We start from the raw sequence: 20,747 nt of genomic DNA, 5'->3' as shown, positions 1-20,747 counted from the left end.
GAAATACAATGTATTCAAATACATAGGCTAACTGGATTTTACTAGTAGGCTGCAGCTGATCAATCTCAATCAGCATAGCAATATCAGACACTAATTCCATTCCACCACCAACATTCTTCCTGCCCTGTGTATTATCAGGAGCACCGCATGCAAGTGTTATGCCTAGACGGGGGCCTGTGTTTATCTCTCCTTTTGGAAATTGGATATTTTGTTAGAAGAAGGCACTAATGAAAATATAAGTTGCCAACACCACATGCAGGTTAATTAATAGGACACGCCAGCAATTTCCCATTTAGCTTTTCCAGATATTAGGCGGAGATAGCATCATCAAAAAACATATATTCAGGACATTTATAACTTTATGGTTAAGGACGGTGGGGGGGGGGGGGAACCACGGCTTCAAAATTCCTCACAATCCACTTAATGCTGGAGTCAGAGAGATTGTCAGGTGCCTGGAAAGGTTATTACATTAACTTTCTATTACGATAAATGATGACCAGAATGAATTTACAGCAAGGAGAAATCAGCTTTTCCTTTTTTTTTTGGTTTCCCTGAAATATACACACTTAGCTAATGATAATTTTTAAGCAAATACTCATATCACATTTTCCTCTTTTTTTTCCAGGCTAAACGCAAAATCCTCTTTGGATATAGGACTCTTACCTCCTGAAGCAATTTATCTAATTTGTGCTGTAGTTCAAGGAAGTATCGGGAAGTGATGAGACCCTGGTGGGATTTATCCAGGCAATCCCGTGCCAGTTCAATAATCTGATGGTGAGTAAAGCTAAGCACTCCATCCGCGAGAGGAAGAACGTGGTCGGGAGAGTAGCTGGTGATAATTTCTCTTAGGCGCTCTTCCATCTGCGCTGTAGCCTAGATGGAAAGACACGTAATCACAGATGTGAGACAAAGACACACAAGCAGACAAGTCAATCATCACATTCACCAGGCACATTCAGACCTCCACACCTTATTAAATAAAAATCTAGGGGTCGGGGAGACAGTATAGGGGTACGGCGCTCGTCTTACATGTGGCGCAAGCCTGGCCCCTCAAACGGTTTCCTAAGCACAGAATTGGCAGGTACCCTTTCCACTCGCCCCCACCATGCCTACCCCCAGCACTGCTAGGTGTGACCCCAAACCACCAAGCCCACCAAAACCAAATTTAAAAAAGGAAGAAACCTTGCTACCCGGAAAAGACAGAGATTTGAGGCATATAAGGGGAAATGAGTATCCAAAGGGCACAATCGCATTTTCTTTCTAGTCTATCAAAGGTCAAATAGTCCATGTAAATTTCCTCAAATTAAGTGAGCAATATTGGTGAGCTCTTGGGTTTTCATTTCCTATCCTGAGTTCCTCCAGAGAGTTTGTCAAAAATAGCAAATGACTACACCTTTATCTATTCATAAATCAGGACTGCTGTTAGAATTCATATTCAGCCAGAGTTAATTTTCCTGGGTAGGTTTTAAGGTACCAGAAATAGGCATCTTTTTATCATTTTTAACTTTTTTTGTGTGTGTGGTGGTTGTAGGAATGTTTGGGCCACACCCAAAAAAGTTCAGAAGCTACTTCTATTTTTTTTTAATGTAGGGGTCACTCTTGGGAATGTTCGGGGAACGTAATGTATACAGCTGGAGATCGAACCAGGGTCAGCTGCATACAAGGCAAATGTCTCAACCTTAGCCCCTATACTATCTCTCTGGACTTCACCTTCATCTATTTTTCAAAAAGCTACATCATATGCAAAAGGCCAGGGGGAGCCCATTGGTAAATAAATCCAAAACCTCCTTTCCAACTTTTCTTTCACTCTCTGTGATCCTATTGCTTAATCGATCCCTCAGCATCCACTGATGTATATGCAGGGAGATCCCTGGGCCTCTTGCTCCCTCTAACATCCTAACCAGCATTGACTAGGAGGATCAGTATCTGCTTCCCTGGTGAACAAGTGACATGTGATAAATAGCTAAAACGGCTTTAATCGATGACATCAATGTTGGGTTCATTACAAATAATAAGTACTCTACTCCTGATTTATGAAACCAAAGATTTCCTTTTGTTCTCTGGCCTAGGGCTACATACAGGCCGTTGAGGAAAAGCAAGAATAAAATGCAGGGGCTGCCTTCTCCCACATGTGTGAAGACTTTGAAAGCAAAGATGTCGAGGCGAGGTGACAGGGTTTATCAGACCATAGCTCCTTGCTGCCAGGCATATGGCTGTCCCCTGCACTGAGTCTTCTCTGGGGCCTTCAACTTCCTTTTGCCTAACTAGGATAATTGCAACTGTCCCTTTCCCTCCAATTCACAGGATCAGACATGTAATTGCTAGAGAGACAAGCCTCATAACAGAAAGGTGAGGTCACCTAAATATCAGACCCCAAATCAAACCAACACTGATGACACACCAGTCTACAGATTGCTGAAGAACAGAAAAACAGTGTGTTCTTGGCAAAACAGCAGCAGACCCAGGGCACGAACACAAGGGAACAAGGGTATCAAGGGTTTTCAAAGCCAACCCTCCCCTTAGCACCTCCCCACTCCCAACCAGTGGATGATACAACCAGGCATGCAGTTTGGAGCCAGTTTAATACATGGAGAATGTGGCTAGCTCTCAGCTGTTCTAAAAACATTCAGTGCCTTTTTTAATCTCTCTAAGAAGGGTAAGGTGCTATTTTATGCAAGTCATTATGGATTGGACCATTACTTCCCACCACAAAACCCCCTTCCAGATGCTAAACCTATGTTGCCTGTTCATTTAGATGCTAGGCATCTTCAATTCCATTCATTACCTTTGGGAACCTTTCTTTGTAGACATGGTTCATCATAATTATTTCATGGTCACAGCAGGCGGGAGAACGTCCAGGGCTGCAAGCAAAGCAAATTACCCTTTTAAACTTGCCACCGCATGAAATGAAAATAAGCTTTTTATTTATCAACAATTGGTTGCATCAAATGCTCTATGAGCCTTTGTAAGAGAAGTGTATTAGGCAATAGACTGCAAAATCAGTCATTAGCACACATGGGCACATGCACACCCCTGAAGAGAAACCCTGAACAGGATTCAAAAAGAAAGCTCAAGAACGGGAATGTCAGGAAATAATTAGAGCTACAATATAAAATTAGATCAGAGACGGTTCTGAAATTGAGATTATATTCTGCAGGTAGCATGCCCGTGTTTCGTTCTGGAAACTAACTCATGCAATATGAAACCAGACTAGGGTGGCCGCAAAACAGCGTCAGCTCCGACACGTCCAACAGTACAATTTCACACTTTTATCCCACACTCTGTTGCAGACCACAGCAGAGGCTGGAGAGTCCTCCACGGCCCAGGTGTCACCACTGAAATTCATTTTCTGATCTTGCCAATGTTTATTTGGGTGGCTGAAGTCAGCACTCTGTACAACAGGAGGCAGAGGTGCACCCTTGGGAGAGTGTCTCTGTTTCAGAGGTGTGGGGGCTGAGGGGTATCTGGGTGCACTGCCTCAGAAACCGGGGAGAACACAGCTCACAATCCATCACCAAGAAACTCCTTTCATCACACCATAAAGGGACCCTGTAGGGTAAAGGCAATGCCTCTCACTGCATTCATAAATCTGGTCTTTTATTCCATTGTTGAGAATAATCTGACCCATTCCGTGGGTACTCAATATGGCTATTTCTGCTATTATCTGTTTGATACAAAATAAGTAAACTTCGAATGGAAAACACTTCTCAGTAAAGTCTGCTATTCAGATGAATGCCTGACTATTCTACTTTGGGGTAGGGCATTGGCCCCTCATGCAGTGGTGATCAAGAACCACTCGTGACTCTGTGCTCAAGAGTGACCCCCCAACCCCGGCAGTGCTCTGAGGACCAGAGGTGGTGCTGGGGACCTTTACCACAGTTACAATCATTGCAGTTGCATTCAAGTCAAGTGCTATACCCACTGTGCTATCCTTCCATGCCCAGATAACCTATTTTAACAAGAGCGTGATATCAACAAGTTGACCAATTCTGTGACACAAAGTTCTCTGGAGAAAGCTTGAATCTCCGCTGCAGAGAAGCAGTTGCTGCTTCAGCTGCATCGGTGCAAATGCCCCTACAGCTGTCAGTAGCAGCATGGGTGGCCCCAGCTGCAGACAGTTACCACCCCAGGGCCACATCCCTCCCTCAGTGCCTCACTCAAGACTTGAGGGTTCTCAAGACAGGGTCATGTGGTCTAGAGAGACCATTGTGACACCTCTGTCAGGCAGCCCTGTGGTGACTTGACTTCTACACACACTACGTCCTCACCCTCTCCAGTGGTGTGGATCCCAAAGACACTTCCTAATTAACAGCCCACCCACTCTGTCTCTGGGTCCATTTCCTGAAGAACCAAACGGATATACAGAAGCAAACTGTGACAAACTAATTTTCAAAAAGAAGGACAAAATAAAACTGGCTTGACACAGGGGCTCCCTGAAACTCACACAATATAAACTAACAATTTGTTCATAATCTTAGAGAAAGCAAGACTTAGGATAGGAAGAAAGGAAGAATGATCCGGAAGACTTTACAATGAGGAATCGGGGGAAACACTCCTTTTGTTTTTGCTCTTTCCTCTTTTGGCCAAGTTTCTTTCTCTTGAACTAGAACATAAACTGTTCTTGCACTGTGATTAAATGATTGCCTAGCAAGAAGCTAATGGACAAAGTTTACACAAGAGGTAAATTCAAGCTATCATGATAATTGCTCCTTTAGCAATTAGCATATTATGAAAATTTACGAAAAAAAAATAGTATGTCTTTTGGGACTGGACAGAGTACAGTGGGAAAGGCGCTTGCCTTGCATTTGGCCAGCTCGGGTTCGGTCCCCGGCATCCCATGAGTTCCTTCAAGCACTGCAAGGAGTGATTCCTGAATGCAGAGCCAGGAGTAACCCGTGGGCATTGCCAGGTTTGCCTGCCCCAAACAAAACAAAATAAAACAAAACAAAAGATGCCTTTCAACGGTAATTAAAGAGTGCATGTGTAAAAGGAAAATATAACTTTCCATCTGTATTCACAAATCAGTAAACACATGTATAAATTAGTGGCCCCAAAGTTTCCCTTAAAGTGGGTGAAGAGAGAATCCAGTGAATTAATTTCTGGGTCAGATCACGCACCTCAGACTTCGGGAACGGGGGCGCATGGGTGTATTCCTGCATCTGTTCTCAGTGGCAATACTTTCGGTGGTACAAAAATGTTTCGATAAGAAGTGTAATTCATCTGGCGTTGGTTGGTATGGTAACTGATGCAACTTCTCCTGGGAGGAACAGGATGACTAAAAACAAAACGAAAGAAGGTTATATGACTACGTGAAAAAAAGAAATTTTTCCAACAACAATGAGATTAAAGTACTTGCTGGGATAACACCACCATCTTATAGTTTCTTTTCTGTTATAACTACAATATAAATAACAGCGAGTACCTAAATGAACACCCTGATGCTTTTTCTGGGAGGTCAAAATAGTTCTTACATTCCATCTCCGTTTGTTTTTATAAGACTATCTCCTCAAAGTGTTCTTCACCCCCACCTGCCCCCACTGCAGAGGACCCACATGTGAAAATGAATAGTGCTCAGTGAAAGCCAAAGCAAAATATGACAATTGGAATAAGAATTTTGGAAGCATTAAATAATACACCAGATCTCAGTTGGGTATGTTACTTTCTCACTTTTACTGCTGTTCACTGCAAACACTGACTATTAGATAAGTAACAGAAAATGAGATAAGATCATAAGTAAGGCAAGATCTCTTTTTACAAAGGTTCTGCTCTTTGGTTAAATCACTACCCATCACATGCCCTTTTAAGTGAAAAGGGGAAGGATGAAGAAGCTACTTTTCTCCATAATGCCATTATTGTTTAAAAAATTTCCCCCTCTCCTTCATTTAATACAAGCTTCTTTTAAAATGTCATTCATTATTATTTGAAATATTGGAATCCCCCCATTCTTTACCTAATAAAAGTTTCTTTGTATAATTCCTTGCATATAGATTTATTTTTGAAGTGTTTCACTCTACACTAAAGCAAGGTAAGACAAAAAGGGTCAATGAAAAAGAAATTACTTTTACTTAAGCTGAGAAATGCAACTATAAGGCAAAGGGGTCAGTGTGTTTGTTTTCTACAGGAGATGATTTCTGTGAGCAGCTCTAACATAAAAGGTTGAGAAATTTTTAGTAATAAAAACATGGTTAGAAAGAGCCTATTTTAAAATATCACTCAATTGAAAATTCAGTTGCAGTAGACTTCTTTCATTTGGAAAAAAAAAATCTGTCATTATGGTAAGAACACACTTCATAAATACTGAAGTTCTACCATGCAGTAAACACTAAAAATTAATGACTAAAACTTAAAAATATCCTTATACCTTGAAATTATAAAGCACTTTACACTAAGTACACACAGAGAGAGAAATCTTTAGAACATGATGAGATTATTTGATAAACCATAAAATAGGAAGATTTATGAGATAAACCAAAGCACTTCCGAGGAAGGTAGAATCATAGTCTTAAATACTTTACTACAAAAAAAAAAGTCAAATATACCAACTGAGTGAGCAGGAGAAATCGGGAAAAAAACTAGAAAAGTCAAAATAAATAGGAAAGAAACAGCAGTGAGTGAAGCAAAAACAAGGAAAAAAACAGAACTAAGAATTTGCACATGTATCTCAAAGGCAAATCAACGGCCACAATTCTGTATCCAAGATTTCAAAACCTCCAAGCCCAGAGTGTTATTCATATATTTACACTCACCCCTTTGGGTGGCAAAACACCCACTGTACTGATGGGGAACTATTTAAAATATGCATTTAATCTACTTAATGTGAATGTGGACTCAAGTTGCCTGTAGAGATATTAATAATTATGATTATGAGTGGTTGGCCCAGATGCTATTGGGAATTATGTACAGTACAGAGATCATGTTGCCTTTCTGAAATGTGAAAATTCATTCCAAAACAAACCAGGTCCAAGAGTTTCATATAAGATACGACGAACCTGTATTCACATGAGAGTGACACTGAATGACTTCCCTCCTTGGGAGGAAAGAGAGGAGCACTGGATGGTAGGGATTCACTGGGATCATTGACACTTTGTTCAACAAATGGAACAATGCATTTAAAAATAACTACCAAGTACAGCACAATGTTAACTGGTGTTCCAAAAACTTTTTCTTGGTTATATCATATATACATCATATATACGGGCTGGAGTGATAGCACAGCGGGTAGGGCATTTGCCTTGCACGCAGCCCATGCGGGTTTGAGTCCTCCGCCCCTCTTGGAGAGCCTGGCAAGCTACCAAGAGTATCTTTCCCACACAGCAGAGCCTGGCAAGCTACCTGTGGTGTATTCAATATGCCCCATACAATGACAATAAGTCTCACAATAGAGACATTACTGGTGCCCGCTTGAGCAAATGGATGAGCAACAGGATGACAGTGACAATGACAGTGATCAGACATATAACAACAAACAAATATCGCAGTCAACTGAAGTCCACTAGGAGTGTGTGCTGGGTGGGTGATACTCAACTGAATGATGCAGCAGGCATTAAGTTTCCCGAGAAGCAAGGTGATGATGGGAGCAGGGTGACACCAAGCCCAGTGACAGCAAAGTAAGTACAGCCCTGAGGATTAGCTAGAGAGCAGCACAGTCACCTGAGAACTTAGGAGGTACCAAAGAGGGCCCCCAGAGAAGAGTCAATGTTGGGAAGCTCAAGGTCCCTGTTCTAGCAGAGTGCATGGAGGAGAAATCACACAGAACCAGAGGAAAGAGGCAGCAAGTGAACAGAGGGTGCAGCGGTCCTTCAGGCCAGGTCCTCATTCGCTTACTGAGAAGATACCTCCAATGGGCAGAACATCTTTGGAATATTTCTTGTTTTTACAAGAGTTTCCAGAATTAGTCTGGAAGTTTCCCAATGCATGGATCTCACTGCTGTATATTTCCTGAATGTTCTCTGAATGATGTCCGAGTCTGATCAGCTAACTAGTTTGCATATGACCTTTAACTAAACTATAAATCAAATCTTCTCTCAAAGAATGAAGATTTACCCCCTTAAAAAAACACAAAAAAATTGCTTGCGTGATCTCATGAATAAAATACTAAAAGGAGCTGGTCAAGATGATCCAGCAGATTCCAGTAAGTCTGTCTTACAGTGCTCCAGGAAACCATCTTTATTTGCACCTGGATTTCTGAAAGCACAGAACAGATGCAATTTGACCTGCCAGTTGGAGCTTAATAATTTAACTGTAGATCCTTTCCAAGAATTAAGAGGCCTGATCTGTGTGCTCAGCACAGAGTGCTAGGGTCCATGCAAAGACAGACAAAAAAAATGGATGGATAGCTAAGAAAACCATATTTTGACAATAAAAAACCCCTCAAAATAAAAGAGGCAGATTTATCAGAAAGGACTTAAAATCACTGGCTCCTCTTTTGTGGCTAGTGCAAGCACTTTCATCTGGCTCCATTAGTCCTCACCTAACACTATAAAGTCATGGGTCTTGCTACATTTACAAAGTTTTTCAAGCTCTACTAAAATACACAGCCCCGGATACAGCTCACTGAGAAAGTACAGAACTGAACCAATCCATCAACAGGAAGTGCCAGGCTTCTCATTGCAATGTTAACATTTTGGGCAAGAGTGTTCCCTCTTCTTGCCTATTCTCATGGTTTTATCTTGTCTATTTATCTTTACTTCCCACTAATTTCTTTCTATCTCTCATTGAAATAAGTGCCTGCCTAGGAGACAGACAAATTTAAGGTTTGCAATTTTCTCCTTCCTTGAAGAAGAAAAGCCAACAAGCCAAAAACAAACAAACCAATCTCTACATCTTAGCCACACAAGAAAAAAAAAAAAGACCCAGGCCATCAAAACCTAATGGCATCTTCAGTATAATTATCACTGGGGTGTAACCAAAGCAATAAAACCAAATTGTGTGTCCTTGACTTCCCTCTGAAGACACCCTCACTATACCAAATGATATCACAAGCTCCTCCATCTCCTCCAAACCTACAGATCTTGGAATTTAGGCAATCTGTACACCACACTTTAAAAGCTTGTAGAGAAAGGTATGTCCTTTTTACGGTGGATATGCAACTTATTCACAGAGCAGTGGACATGCAGAATTTCCGCCTTCTGCCCCCCACCCTTCCCTGTCCAGAAAATAATGTCAGAGAAGAGCTGTGTGGTTGTGGGGCAGAGGGATGCAAGTCAGGTACTTACGGAGACCGTGGAGCTGGGCGTATTCGTCCCATAGCCAGAGGAGGGGAGAGAAGCCAAGGACCAGCGGCGTCCATCAGTCCTATTGAGAAAGTGAGTTTAGCTTAGGCCAGCACTGGAGTACTGTTACATGGGAACCCCAGGGAAACCAAGTATTTTTAGTCCAACCAATGACACAAACACAGTCAGTGAGGATGTGGAAACGTTCAGCGAGGGCCAGAGTAAACAAACATTATACAGCAGGTTGACTTTTATTTAAACGCAATCAATACAGCCAAACAAGTAGAAAGTGAATGGGTTGATCCATACTATTGATCTCTCACTAATACACTTTGACAATATGAATACCGGGGATAATTACAATGGTCAGACTCAGCAGATTCAAATGAATAAAAACAGAAAACGTGGAGGAAAAAAAAGGCCTTATCTGAAAATGGATCACTGGGGCCCTGATCTTTGGAAGAGCCGGAATTTCAGCATGGTCCAAGAGCCTGCAGGGACCTTCACAGAACCACAAAAAATACATGGCTTCTTTGCTTATCCATACCTAGGGAAGAAGGGATCTGTGCACTCAGGGCTGGGGGGAGTCTTTGATGGCAAATAAATTAAGTGTTAAGAGTGACTTGCTTTGTGGTCAGAATCTCTTATGAGTTATTGCCTTCTGACAAGGCCTGGCTTCAGAAAGTGCTACAGCAAAAGGCGTCTTCCAGAGTTAATGAGCGTGCAGGCCAGCTCTGGCCAGGGACAGTGTGGGCAGAAGGGAAATTTTCCACTCGTCACAGAACCAAAGCAAAGAGCAGGGCGGTCTGCTGACCACGTCACACAGGCAAATATATGAGGAGATTTGAGGACTTTCTCTTGGAGTGGTGATTCCATAGAATTTCAGGATTGAACATTGGTTAGAGTTATGGTCACTGCAGATGTCTTGCAGGAGTTGATGAAGTAGGAGAGACAATGCTGTCACTAAGATGAGGGTCACTAAAAAAAAAGCCAGTTTTCTGAAATCCCTGGCATTGAGAGTCTTCATTAGCAACTACAGACACGACTGTACCTTTAAAATGACATAAAATTGTGAAAACATGTAGGCGCAATAGCTCAGGGAGGAAAGTGGGTTACTCTTCTAAAAAGTGCTATTGCCTTCTGAGATGAAGTAACTAATTCAGAGGAGATTTTTCATAGTTTATATCAATTTATCAAATGAGAGAAAAGATTTTCCACAAAGTCACAGATAAATGAAATGGACAAATTCAGCACCATTACATTTTAACTTGAGAAATGTCACAACTAAATGACCATGTTTTTAAAACATAGAACATTTTAGCCTAAATTATATTAAGAGGGGAATAGTATTATCAGCTATCATAGATGTTGCCTCCAAAAAAATGCAAATGGTCCACAAAGACAAGATGGAGAAATTCAAGTGGACAAATCACAGAAGTATGTTAGATTCTGGTAAAATTTACCTGTCATTTCTGTGACCATGAGTGGAGCACAATTGAATCAAGTATATATTAAAAAAAAAAGAAACATAATAAGATGTTGTAAATATTGTAAATATACCAGATGAAATAATGGAGAGAATTATTCATATATTCTTTTCATTTAAATATAAGATAAAATAATAAAATGTTAAAAATTTAAGAAAATAATTGTAACATGCTTACAAAGATATCTATTCATTAGAGGAACAAAGATTGGTTCTATTTTATTTGGCTAAATATTAAAGACTTAAGAAAATGCTTGCAATTTATATTTTAACAAAAATTTTGAAAAGAAAAGGATACAATTTTAAAAGAATTATTCAGTCCATTTAATAGCAATTATCAGAAACTGGTCTCTGGAAAGAGTGAGGGACACAATTTCCCCCACCATGGTTTTGTTTTGTGATTCATTAACTCTCTTTTCCCTCAGGTATCAATGAACATATTTCAGATGAATGAACAATTCCAAGAGGAGACATGTTCTTATTAGTTCTGAGGCATAAATTACATTTGCTTACTCTGGAAAACACACAGCTAGAAAGATGTTTAAACAAGGACAGGCTCCGTACTCTGTGTAGTCACGGACTAGAAGTAATTTATGTCTCATAAAGTTCCTTAAGTTGTCCGCATCTATTTACTTGAATGGAGCACAAAGGACCAGTGCATTCTCATTACCATGACAACCGCTCAGCAGAAGTTACCACAGACTCGATGTACAGCTCGGAGGGGGAGCATGCCCCTTTCCAAGAAAGCTATCACACAAGTGCAAGCTGGACTGTCCTAACAATGCTGTCTTCTCTCATTGTGGCTACCAATAAATGTTATGGGAAGACAAGACTACATTGCCAAAGCAACAAGGTTTTATTCTGAAAAGAGGTTTTCTTTGTGGGAAGAAATCTCAAAAATTCAGAAGGAGACAGAGGAGGAAGGTATGATAGGTAAACAAGATGCAGAGAGATGGGGGCGGGGGGTGGGAGGGGAAACCTCAACAAATAAAAATTAAAACCTCAGAACTTAAATACTACTTCAACACCATTCACAAAATTTAGGTTAACATGGAGCATAACTAAGAAAGAATTAAAAGTTCTAACATCAGCCTGGCTATCACTATATGAAAAGGAAGCAGACTTCTTTATTTGTTTAATTATTAGACACATTTGGCCTGATGTGTTTTATATTTTAGTCATTGCTGGAATGAGTTCAAGTCAACCAATAATATAATGCAACCAAACAAAATTCCTTCCTGGAGAAATTCTGGAAGAGTAAGGAGGAGGTGGCTTTGCCCATGAGTATTTACGAAGTCAATGATCTAAACTCAGGCTGTGATTTTTTTTCTAGTAATTCACTTGTGATTTAACTCAGTGAATAAAAACTTAGCAACGAGAGACACCCACTGCATTCATTTAGGGGCCTGTGCTTTGGACCTCAAGCACTTTGGACTATGGTATTTCCCCGTTGTGAATAAAGAAAAAAAGATACACGCAACTCCAAAAGTAGATGGATTATAAAGTCAAGTTGCAAAATGAAACCATTTTATTTCCCTCCTCCAGACAAAATCTACTGTACTCCAAGTTTGGTTTCATCTTTCTATTTTAGCTAAATATTAAAAACTGAATTTGACTATTTTACTTTCAAACATATACCAAATGTCTAAGGTAACATAAAATGTAGATGTGCATCATATTTTCCTGTCTTAAATTAAATTGAACATTACAGCATTCTGGCAGTTTATCACCAGGTGTAAGTGGGACAAGGAATGATTACTAAGTCTAATCGTTAGCCTTCCATGCAATAATAGCTTTACAAACAAGGCAGTCTTTGTGGGACTAAATTCATAAAATTAAAAAATGTGGAAGTTTCCAAATGGTTATTAATTCCTCAAGGTTCAGAAATGCGAACAAAGGGAGTGGAATTTCATTGGTGGAGTTTCCAGGTTCCCTAAATGAAAATCAACTTAATTTAATTATATACTTATCTGCTTTGGGGGGCCATACACGGTGATGCTCCGGGCTTACTTCTGGTTCTGTGCTTAGGGAGGCACTCAAGACACCAAATGTGGTGTCAGGGATCGAATCTGAGTTGGCCACATGAAAGGCAAGCACCTTACTCCTGCATTATCTCCACACCCAAAATTTTATTATTCTATTTCTGGTTTTCAGGCAGTTCTCAGGGCTTATTCCTGTCTCTGCACTCAGGAACCACTCTTGGACAGGTTCAGGGAATGACATGTGGTGGCTGAGATCAAACCAGAATCGGTTATATGCAAGGCAAGTATTCTACCTGTCTCTCTCCAGCCCCTTTGAAAATCAACTTTGAAATTGAAGACAGAGACCCAAATGTTAAATAAAAGTACACTGATTTGAATTTGTATGGTAAACACAGGTCTTATTTACTTGAAAAATAGTTCAGAAAGATGATCACTCATGTCCTAATCTAAATTAATACTTTCTGAAGAGTGTGGAGGGAGTTCCATCTGGAAATTCACGCAAAATGAACTAGAGGTCTCTTGTGATAATCTTCTGTCACGGTTTATGGTTTATTTGTCAAAAATTAACATGCCTGGAGGTTTGTGTATTTTTTTTATAGCACAGAAACCAGATTCATCTCTCCTCCAGTCACCCACTTAATTATTAGATTCTCTTCATTTTTATAAATCTGGCAGGATTAAGAGACGATGATTTCTGCCATGTTTAAATGCATGCTGTAATGAGATTTGCATTTTTCTTATTACTTAAAGTAATTAAATGCATTCCCTTTCTTCTCAGAGGTGGGACGGTGGCAAGTCCTTGTTTATAAATTTTTTAAAGACTCTTTTTTTTTCCCACCTAACACAGCAGCTGCCTCATGAATTTATATTCACTGGACAAGCACACACTTGGTGGAGCCCATTCATTTCACCTTTTCTTTGCAGCATTTAAAATGAGAAGCTAGAAAAGAAAATAAAGTTGGGAGTGGGGGAGAATCAGGGTTCGGGTGTCAAGGATTCCTTGGAGATCACAGCTTAATTACTTGTGTGTTCCCCTGGTGGGTGAGAAACCCAGGAACCCACACAGGGCCACTAAACATATGGTGAAAATACGGGGCATTTACAGGGGAATCTTAATTAGAGAGAATTCTGAAGCTCTGCAAACAGAGCCCAGCCTCTGAATTTAGGGAGACAAAATGCAGGACATGCTGGCACACAGCTCCGAAGACGCCACAAGATCTGCTGGAAAGTGACTGTGTTGAAATGGATTCGCTTTTCTTTTTAACCTCCCTGTGCTCTATGGAAGGTGCTCCTCTAATAGACTTCGGGGCATGGCTTGGTCTCTGAGGAAATATCAGCATGTATCTAGGGCACTCGGACCAGAAACCACACCGATCTGGAATATTCTGAGTTGTGGCTGTGGGAGCCTTTTGTTTTCTGGGCCTCTCTTCTCTGTATGGAGAGGGGAGAGGGAATCCCGGTGAGCACCACAGACTGGGAGGGACGGACAGGTGGAAGCCGGGAGGGGTGAGGGACTCTCAACCCAGAACAGCCAACCAGACGCTGTGCTGACCCTTCTCAGGTCTCAAAACCAGAAGCAGAATTAAACATGACATCACAGTCCCACCACCGCAGGGACAGCCGTGCTTCCCCTTGACTCAACGAGTCAGCAGTAAGATGAACCGCTCAAGTCTCTGGCTCCCAATGCTAACCAAAAAAAGAGGAGACACAAAACATCCTGCAGTTCTCTCACCTGGCTTTAGCCCTAGGAATCACTATACTGCTGGCCTGGTGCTCTTCGGGTAAGGGGCATCTTAAGGTTTATCTCTCAGAGTCATTTCTATGGGATATTTGTATTGTATTTATATATTAATATCTATAAGTGAATATATTATACATATGAATGAATAGCAAATCAATGAACATATAAAGGTCACTTCTGTAGGATGTATATTCTAAAGAAGTATATATGGCAAAAATAACAGTAGGACACAGAAATGAATTAAGTCCTTCAAATCAAAAATGGGAGGAGTGTGTAAGAAACCTGAGGTTCCTCAGGCATGGACCAGGCCCTGCACTCCAGGGGACAAGAGGAAAGGCAAAAGCTGCTGACTCAGCTCCCCAAGGGAACCCCCCAGCTGTGGGGGACCAAGAAGGAAGACATGATCTCTAACATGAGGCAGATGTCATTGTTCAAACTGTCATCACGGGATGGGTACAACCAAGTTCTAGTCTGCTGAACACTACTATGGCCAGGCCAAGGAGTAGCCTGTGTATTAATAAGTCTGATACGGCAGAGGGCAGGGGTGTAGAGAGATGGGGGTAGGAATTGGACTACAAGACAGCAGGGGCTGTCTTGAGGGTAAGGTTCTCTCAGTGACACCGTAGGAGTCCACTCCCAAGAATAGTCCACTCCCACAAGAAGATCTTACCTCCGTGCAAATGAGAAATGGGCTGAAGCACTGGGGGAGAAATTTCTTGGGCTATCTTGAGGGCTATTTCCTGTAGAGAGAAAGAAAAAAATATATATATAACAACCTAAGCATGCTTTTGTATCATTAGTCACCTCCAGAATCTTCTTTTTGGTAAGCTGCTGCTCATTTGTGTATAATGTCCATCTCCCATCCCAATGCTCTTTCAGTTTCACTAGAATCAGGGAATTGGGAGGTTGGGGTTCCAGCACATTCACCCCTAAGACCAGCGAGCCAATCCCTCATCTCTGAAGGAACTATTCCAGTTCCGACCCCTCCAGTTGCTCCCATTTCGAACCGCAAGATGGGTGGGGAAGCAGAAGCTTCCAGAGAGGCGGAAGGAGGGGGTGCTTCCTAGTTGTGTGTATGTGGGGGATGGGGGTTGCTTTCTTGTCATTTACAGGAAACAAAGACAGTCAGGGTCCTCAACAAGAAATTCTCACATTCCAAAGCCCGCATTTGAAAGGCAGAGAAGTCAGAACTTGTCATCAAATACTGCCAAGCGGCCAGCAGTTCAGACCTATTTCTCGAATGACCCAGATCTGTCGCGTCTTGACCAGAGTGGCTCATCATCAAAGCAGGATGCGCCTTTCCAGCCTCATCTTCAACGGTCCTCTGCTCCCAAGCAGCTGGGCTGCAACTGGCCAGGCTGCTTTTAAAAGCCACAGCCGAGTCCTTCAGAGGAGGCAGGGGCACGAGGGCTCCCTGGAAGGAGGGCAGCTCCGGGGGGAGCCCTCCTTTCTGCCCAAGAACACTCGCCTGCTGCTCATCACTGCCAGCACTTGGCAGGCAGCTGCGGAGGGGGTAGCTCGGGACACTCCAGACCACCCCGGCCTCCCTCTGCATGTTTAATTAGACCCGCCGAATTGTCTGAGGTCCCAGGTGAGCCGAGCTGGCTTAACCACAGAGGTGAGCAAGAGCTGCACACTAATCCTGCATGTTCTTGAAACTAAATGAAAATAAATGAGGAAGGGACGTCTAATCCTGAACAGCGAGCCGGTCGCCACATTACCGATTTCTTAATGGAAGTGACCATTGTAATTAGGTGTAAGGAATACGAGATTGCCCGTGAAAGCCACCACCTTGCCGTAAAGGTAAACAATTTATTGCCTGTGCGCATCAGGGAGAGGATATGTTTAGTGTCACCGGGAGGATGTCTGGGCCGGCTACACCTCTGCTGAAAATTTTCAATTAACTTAAGGTTGCAAATTTTATAGTGATGTCCTCAACAGATGCTATTAGCTTTATGAGAGACAGCACAATTAAAGCCACTTAACTGGGAAGCGCTGAAAAGCCCATTTCTTTATGGCTAGAGAATCAAGAAGCATTTTTCCCCCTGCTGCCATGAAATTTATCATGCTTTTGCATCTGTTGTTCCTTGGGCCCCTGGAGAAACACATTCTGCTTTTGTCATCTAGCAACCCATATTCTCATACATTTATCTACACAACTAAATTAAGTTCTTTTCAAGATCTCTCAATAGCCTTCATTCTCCACCCCCGCCCATACCCAATCACTCTTTATATTCCTTGCTTTTATTCCTTGTAATATACTTTGTATTTCACTCTTTATATATATGAAATTATTGCTATAATTTCAAGATAATTTAAAAAAATTATACCTATAGGCAAATAGATCCAGGGTCAGAAATCTTCACATAGATGATGCTTTTAATTTGGGGGGAGGGGCAATGCTTATTTTGCTTACACCCCACGTGAACTACCAGTAAATCATTAATAGAAACAAAACATTTCATTATTTGAAACCAATGCATTATGAGAACAATCTCTGCTGACCATTTTACCTAAAAAAATAATTTATAAGGTCAATGAAACCCGACACCCAATTCTAGCATCATGTGATTTTTATTGTTGTTGCTTCTGTTTTTGTATGTATAGTATGACTAAAGAGTTCTAATGAGATTAGATAAAACAACTAGAGAAAACTTATTAAATATATATATATATATATATATATATATATATATATTGCTTTTTGGATCACACCCGGCAATGCACAGGGGTTACTCCTGGCTCTGCACTCAGGAAATTACTCCTCCTGGCGGTGCTCGGGGGACCATATGGGATGCTGGGAGTCGAACCTGGGTCAGCCACGTGCAAGGCAAATGCCCTAATCACGGTGCTATTGCTCCAGCACTAACTTATTAAATATTTTGAATCTAAAAAAGAGCTCAGAATTAATCTACAACTCTTTCCACTTCGATATTAATGAGTGATCCACAGGGAACCATGTGCTTTTTTTGTTTTGTTTTGTTTTTGGCTTTTTTGGAGCCACACCTGAAGTTGCTTAGGGGTTAGTCTTGCTTTATTCTGACTCCTGGCAGCGTTCAGAGGACCGTATTGGATGCTAGGGGTTGAATCTGGTCAGCTTTGTGGAAGGCAAGTGCCCTACCCTCTGTACTATGGCTCCTGTCCCCCAAGTAACCTTTTATACGATGTGGTGATCTATAAGTTTGAGGATGGATGCATCACAAGTGAGATACAGGTAAAGGTTCATTTAACCCTGCTCTTAAAAAGTGAAGCTGAGGCTGCCATTACTGATCTTCGGGCATTCTCTCCAATACGGTGCCACCTGTTCAGGTTCGTCTATTAACAATCGCCCTCATTCTCTTCTCAAGCTTCCCTATGTGTTAGATTTGAACATAGAAAGTTAGCAGAAAAGTCAGTAGAAAAGATATTTTGGTAGGCAAGCCAAGCACACATGGATTTAAAACCAAATCCAAATTCCCACATCTTCAATTTCTGGACTATGGAGTCACCTGTGTGTCACAGAACTTTCTTTTGGCTTCATGTCAGACTGAATAACTAGGCTGAAATGCAAATTTACCCCTTCACACTCCCCACTCCTGTTATCACAAAGGCTCTAAAGTGTAAATGGGTTATTAGAGAAAATGAGTGTGAACTAAAATACCTGGTAATTTATTTTTTATTTTTTGTCTTGGGCCACAGCCAGTTGTGCTCAGGGCTCCTGGCTCTCCACTCAGGGGTCACTACTGAAAAGGCTTGGAGACCTCTAGGGTATCAGGGATCAAACCCAGATTGGCTGGGTGCAAGGTAAATGCTCTATCTGCTGTACTAGCTCCCCAGCCCCAATACAGGGTAATTGCTTAATGAAAAGATTATAGTTTTATTGGTGGGGACAAAGTAAATTTAGGTAAGATATAAAAAAGAGGAAGACTTCTGGAAGGGGAAAACAAACACAATAAAGACAGTAAGATAGGATAGATAAAAGACTGTAGACAGACAAGAAACACCAGGTGACTCACTGAGAAAGCCAATGAGTTGTGAACTAGGTTTACTGGCACTAACTGGGAGTGGGTCCTGAGAGATGGAAGAGACACTAGGGACCCGAACCAGGCCTGTGTTACACTAGATAGCCCGGAGAAAGACGGTGGAGAAGGAGGTAGCTTCGGATGTGGAAAGTCAATAGAAAAGATGTTTTGGTAAGCAAGCCAAGCATCTATGGATTGGACATAAGTGAGGGGAAAAAAATATGATCAGACTGAAAGTGAACAGGATTTCCAAAGTAGAATACTGGAAGAATCACTACTTTCTTGGCTATGAAGGGAATTTTCAGAGAGAAATGGAGTGAGGGTAACAGTAGGCAAAAAATAAAGGAGGGTACTCTGCAGATTTGTGTTCTTGATTACAGAAACTTGCTTTTCCTTCCTTCCCTCCCTTCCTCCCTCCCTCCCTTCCTTCCTTCCTTCCTTCCTTCCTTCCTTCCTTCCTTCCTTCCTTCCTTCCTTCCTTCCTTCCTTCCTTCCTTCCCTTCCTTCTTTCCTTCCTCTCTTCCTTCCTCCCTTCCTTCCTCCCTTCCTTCCTCCCTTCCTCCCTCTTTCCCTCCCTCCTTCCCTCCCTCCCTCCCTGGTTTTTGGGTCACACTCATCTGTATGTTTGAGGTTTACTCTTGTCTTTGTGCTCAGGGCTTACTTCTGACTCAAGGAACACTCCTGGAGGAACACTGGCAGTGTCGGGGATGGGGGTGGGGTAAACTGGCTTGGTTCTGTGCAAGGAAAGCACCTTATCCACTGTGCTATCTCTCTAGTCCCATTACGAAAACTTGTTAATGCTCTTTAGGGTGGAAGGACCAGATTAACAGATTAGATGGGAACAAGCCAATCTTTGAATTCCTGTTCTGATTTGGAATAAAATTTGATTTCTTTGTTAGCGATGGTGTCTCAGGAGTCTCTATGGCCACTGTCTTGAGATACAATGACCAAAAGACCAATTTAAGCCACCGTGAATCACAAAGCATGTCTTGTCAAGTCTTCACTCCGAGATGGGGGCCGTGGATCAGCCCGGCACCTCTTGAGAATGAGCCAGCAGGATGGATGGAAAGGAGAGTCCTAGCCATGACCTTCACTCCTTGCGACTCTGCTTTCAGAATTCATCCACCCATCTGCAAAGCAATACCTGGGAGACTCTCAAATGAAAACCGGCGCCAGTTAATTCTCTGCCCATATGTGCAGCACTTGCTTATAACTCAAATCCTGCTGCTCCCAGGGATTTGCTGGCTCGTGGATGTTTGAGAGTTAGGACACTTTATAGACCACTGCTGCCGCTGCTGCTGCTCTGACCTGGGAAAGTTTGGTCGCGGGCAGGTACAGGGTAGGTAATTAACGCCATGAGCCCCAAGGGGAGGCTCGCCTGGATAATAAACAAGCGTTCTATCAAAATAGTACTCTGCCTAACGGCTCGGCACGGGGAGCCTCATTTCTGAGGCAGTTATTGTTAAGAAAGCGATTTCCAGATTAATTAAATTGTTTGATTGCTTTGTAATTAGGTTGGAGAAGTCCTGTGTCTTCACCACCGAGAAACAAGCTGCAAATCTTTTTAAAAGGCATATGCTATACCCACTATAGATTATTAATGTGCTTTTAATAGCTGTCTGTTCACAAAACGAGATTTTCTGGTTGCCTGGATTTTTTTTTTTAATCAGGACAGAGAACTCCAAGAATTAATGATAATTGCCATCTGAAACTCCTGGAGGATCAAAGAGTAAGTCCCCATTTGAATCCTGTTGTCATTATCTGAAGATCCACTTAAAGGATGCTTTACACCATAAGGATAAAGATTGTATTTCTATTGCTCTGTAGGAAGTTCTCTGCACTGCTTAAAATCCTTTAAGAGGAGAGCAGGGCCAGAGAGATAGTACACATAGTCAATGCTGGTTTGATCCCCGGTGCTTTCGATGGTTCCCTGAGCACTGCCAAGTTTGGACAAAACACTTCTCGCCTCCCCTCCCCCACCCCCCAACACCTTAGGATCAATTTCACAGAAGCCAGCTCAGATATCCTTTCTGGATGGATGTCAGTAGACAAGATGGGTCTGTACATTTCCAAAGTGGGCAATAAGGTCCTACCCTGGGGAGGGGGCTCGGATGATGGTGGGGTAGCAGTTAGTAGCTGGAGGTGCAACTGTGGGTTGCTTTCTGTCTGTTAGCTTAAAGAAGGCAGATTCCCAGGTGCGCACTGAGTAATTGCTTTTCTGAAAAATAAGGGAGGGGGTGGTAGGCCAGCACCACCCCTTTGGGTTGAGAATGGAACTCCAGCCACAGGAACTTGGAAAAACAGTAGTTCACATCTCCTGAGAAA

The 20,747-nt window shown here is 42.0% G+C and overlaps 1 protein-coding gene across 11 annotated transcripts in view; it reads right to left on the bottom strand.

Moving 5' to 3' along the window:
- Nucleotides 1-20,747, bottom strand: part of MAST4 (microtubule associated serine/threonine kinase family member 4) — a 668,112-nt gene that overhangs the window by 73,012 nt on the left and 574,353 nt on the right. For all 11 annotated transcript variants that reach the window (XM_055123954.1, XM_055123957.1, XM_055123955.1 and 8 more), the window contains 5 exons: nucleotides 15,092-15,161; nucleotides 9,216-9,294; nucleotides 5,118-5,275; nucleotides 2,786-2,861; nucleotides 664-873 (listed from right to left, as the gene is read on the bottom strand). In XM_055123954.1, the coding sequence (XP_054979929.1) occupies nucleotides 664-873; nucleotides 2,786-2,861; nucleotides 5,118-5,275; nucleotides 9,216-9,294; nucleotides 15,092-15,161 (593 nt within the window). The remainder of the gene's footprint in view (nucleotides 1-663; nucleotides 874-2,785; nucleotides 2,862-5,117; nucleotides 5,276-9,215; nucleotides 9,295-15,091; nucleotides 15,162-20,747) is intronic.

Source organism: Sorex araneus, chromosome 1, assembly GCF_027595985.1.
Source record: "Sorex araneus isolate mSorAra2 chromosome 1, mSorAra2.pri, whole genome shotgun sequence".
Classification (NCBI taxonomy): Eukaryota; Metazoa; Chordata; class Mammalia; order Eulipotyphla; family Soricidae; genus Sorex; species Sorex araneus.
This window is presented reverse-complemented; position numbering and strand designations above follow the sequence as displayed.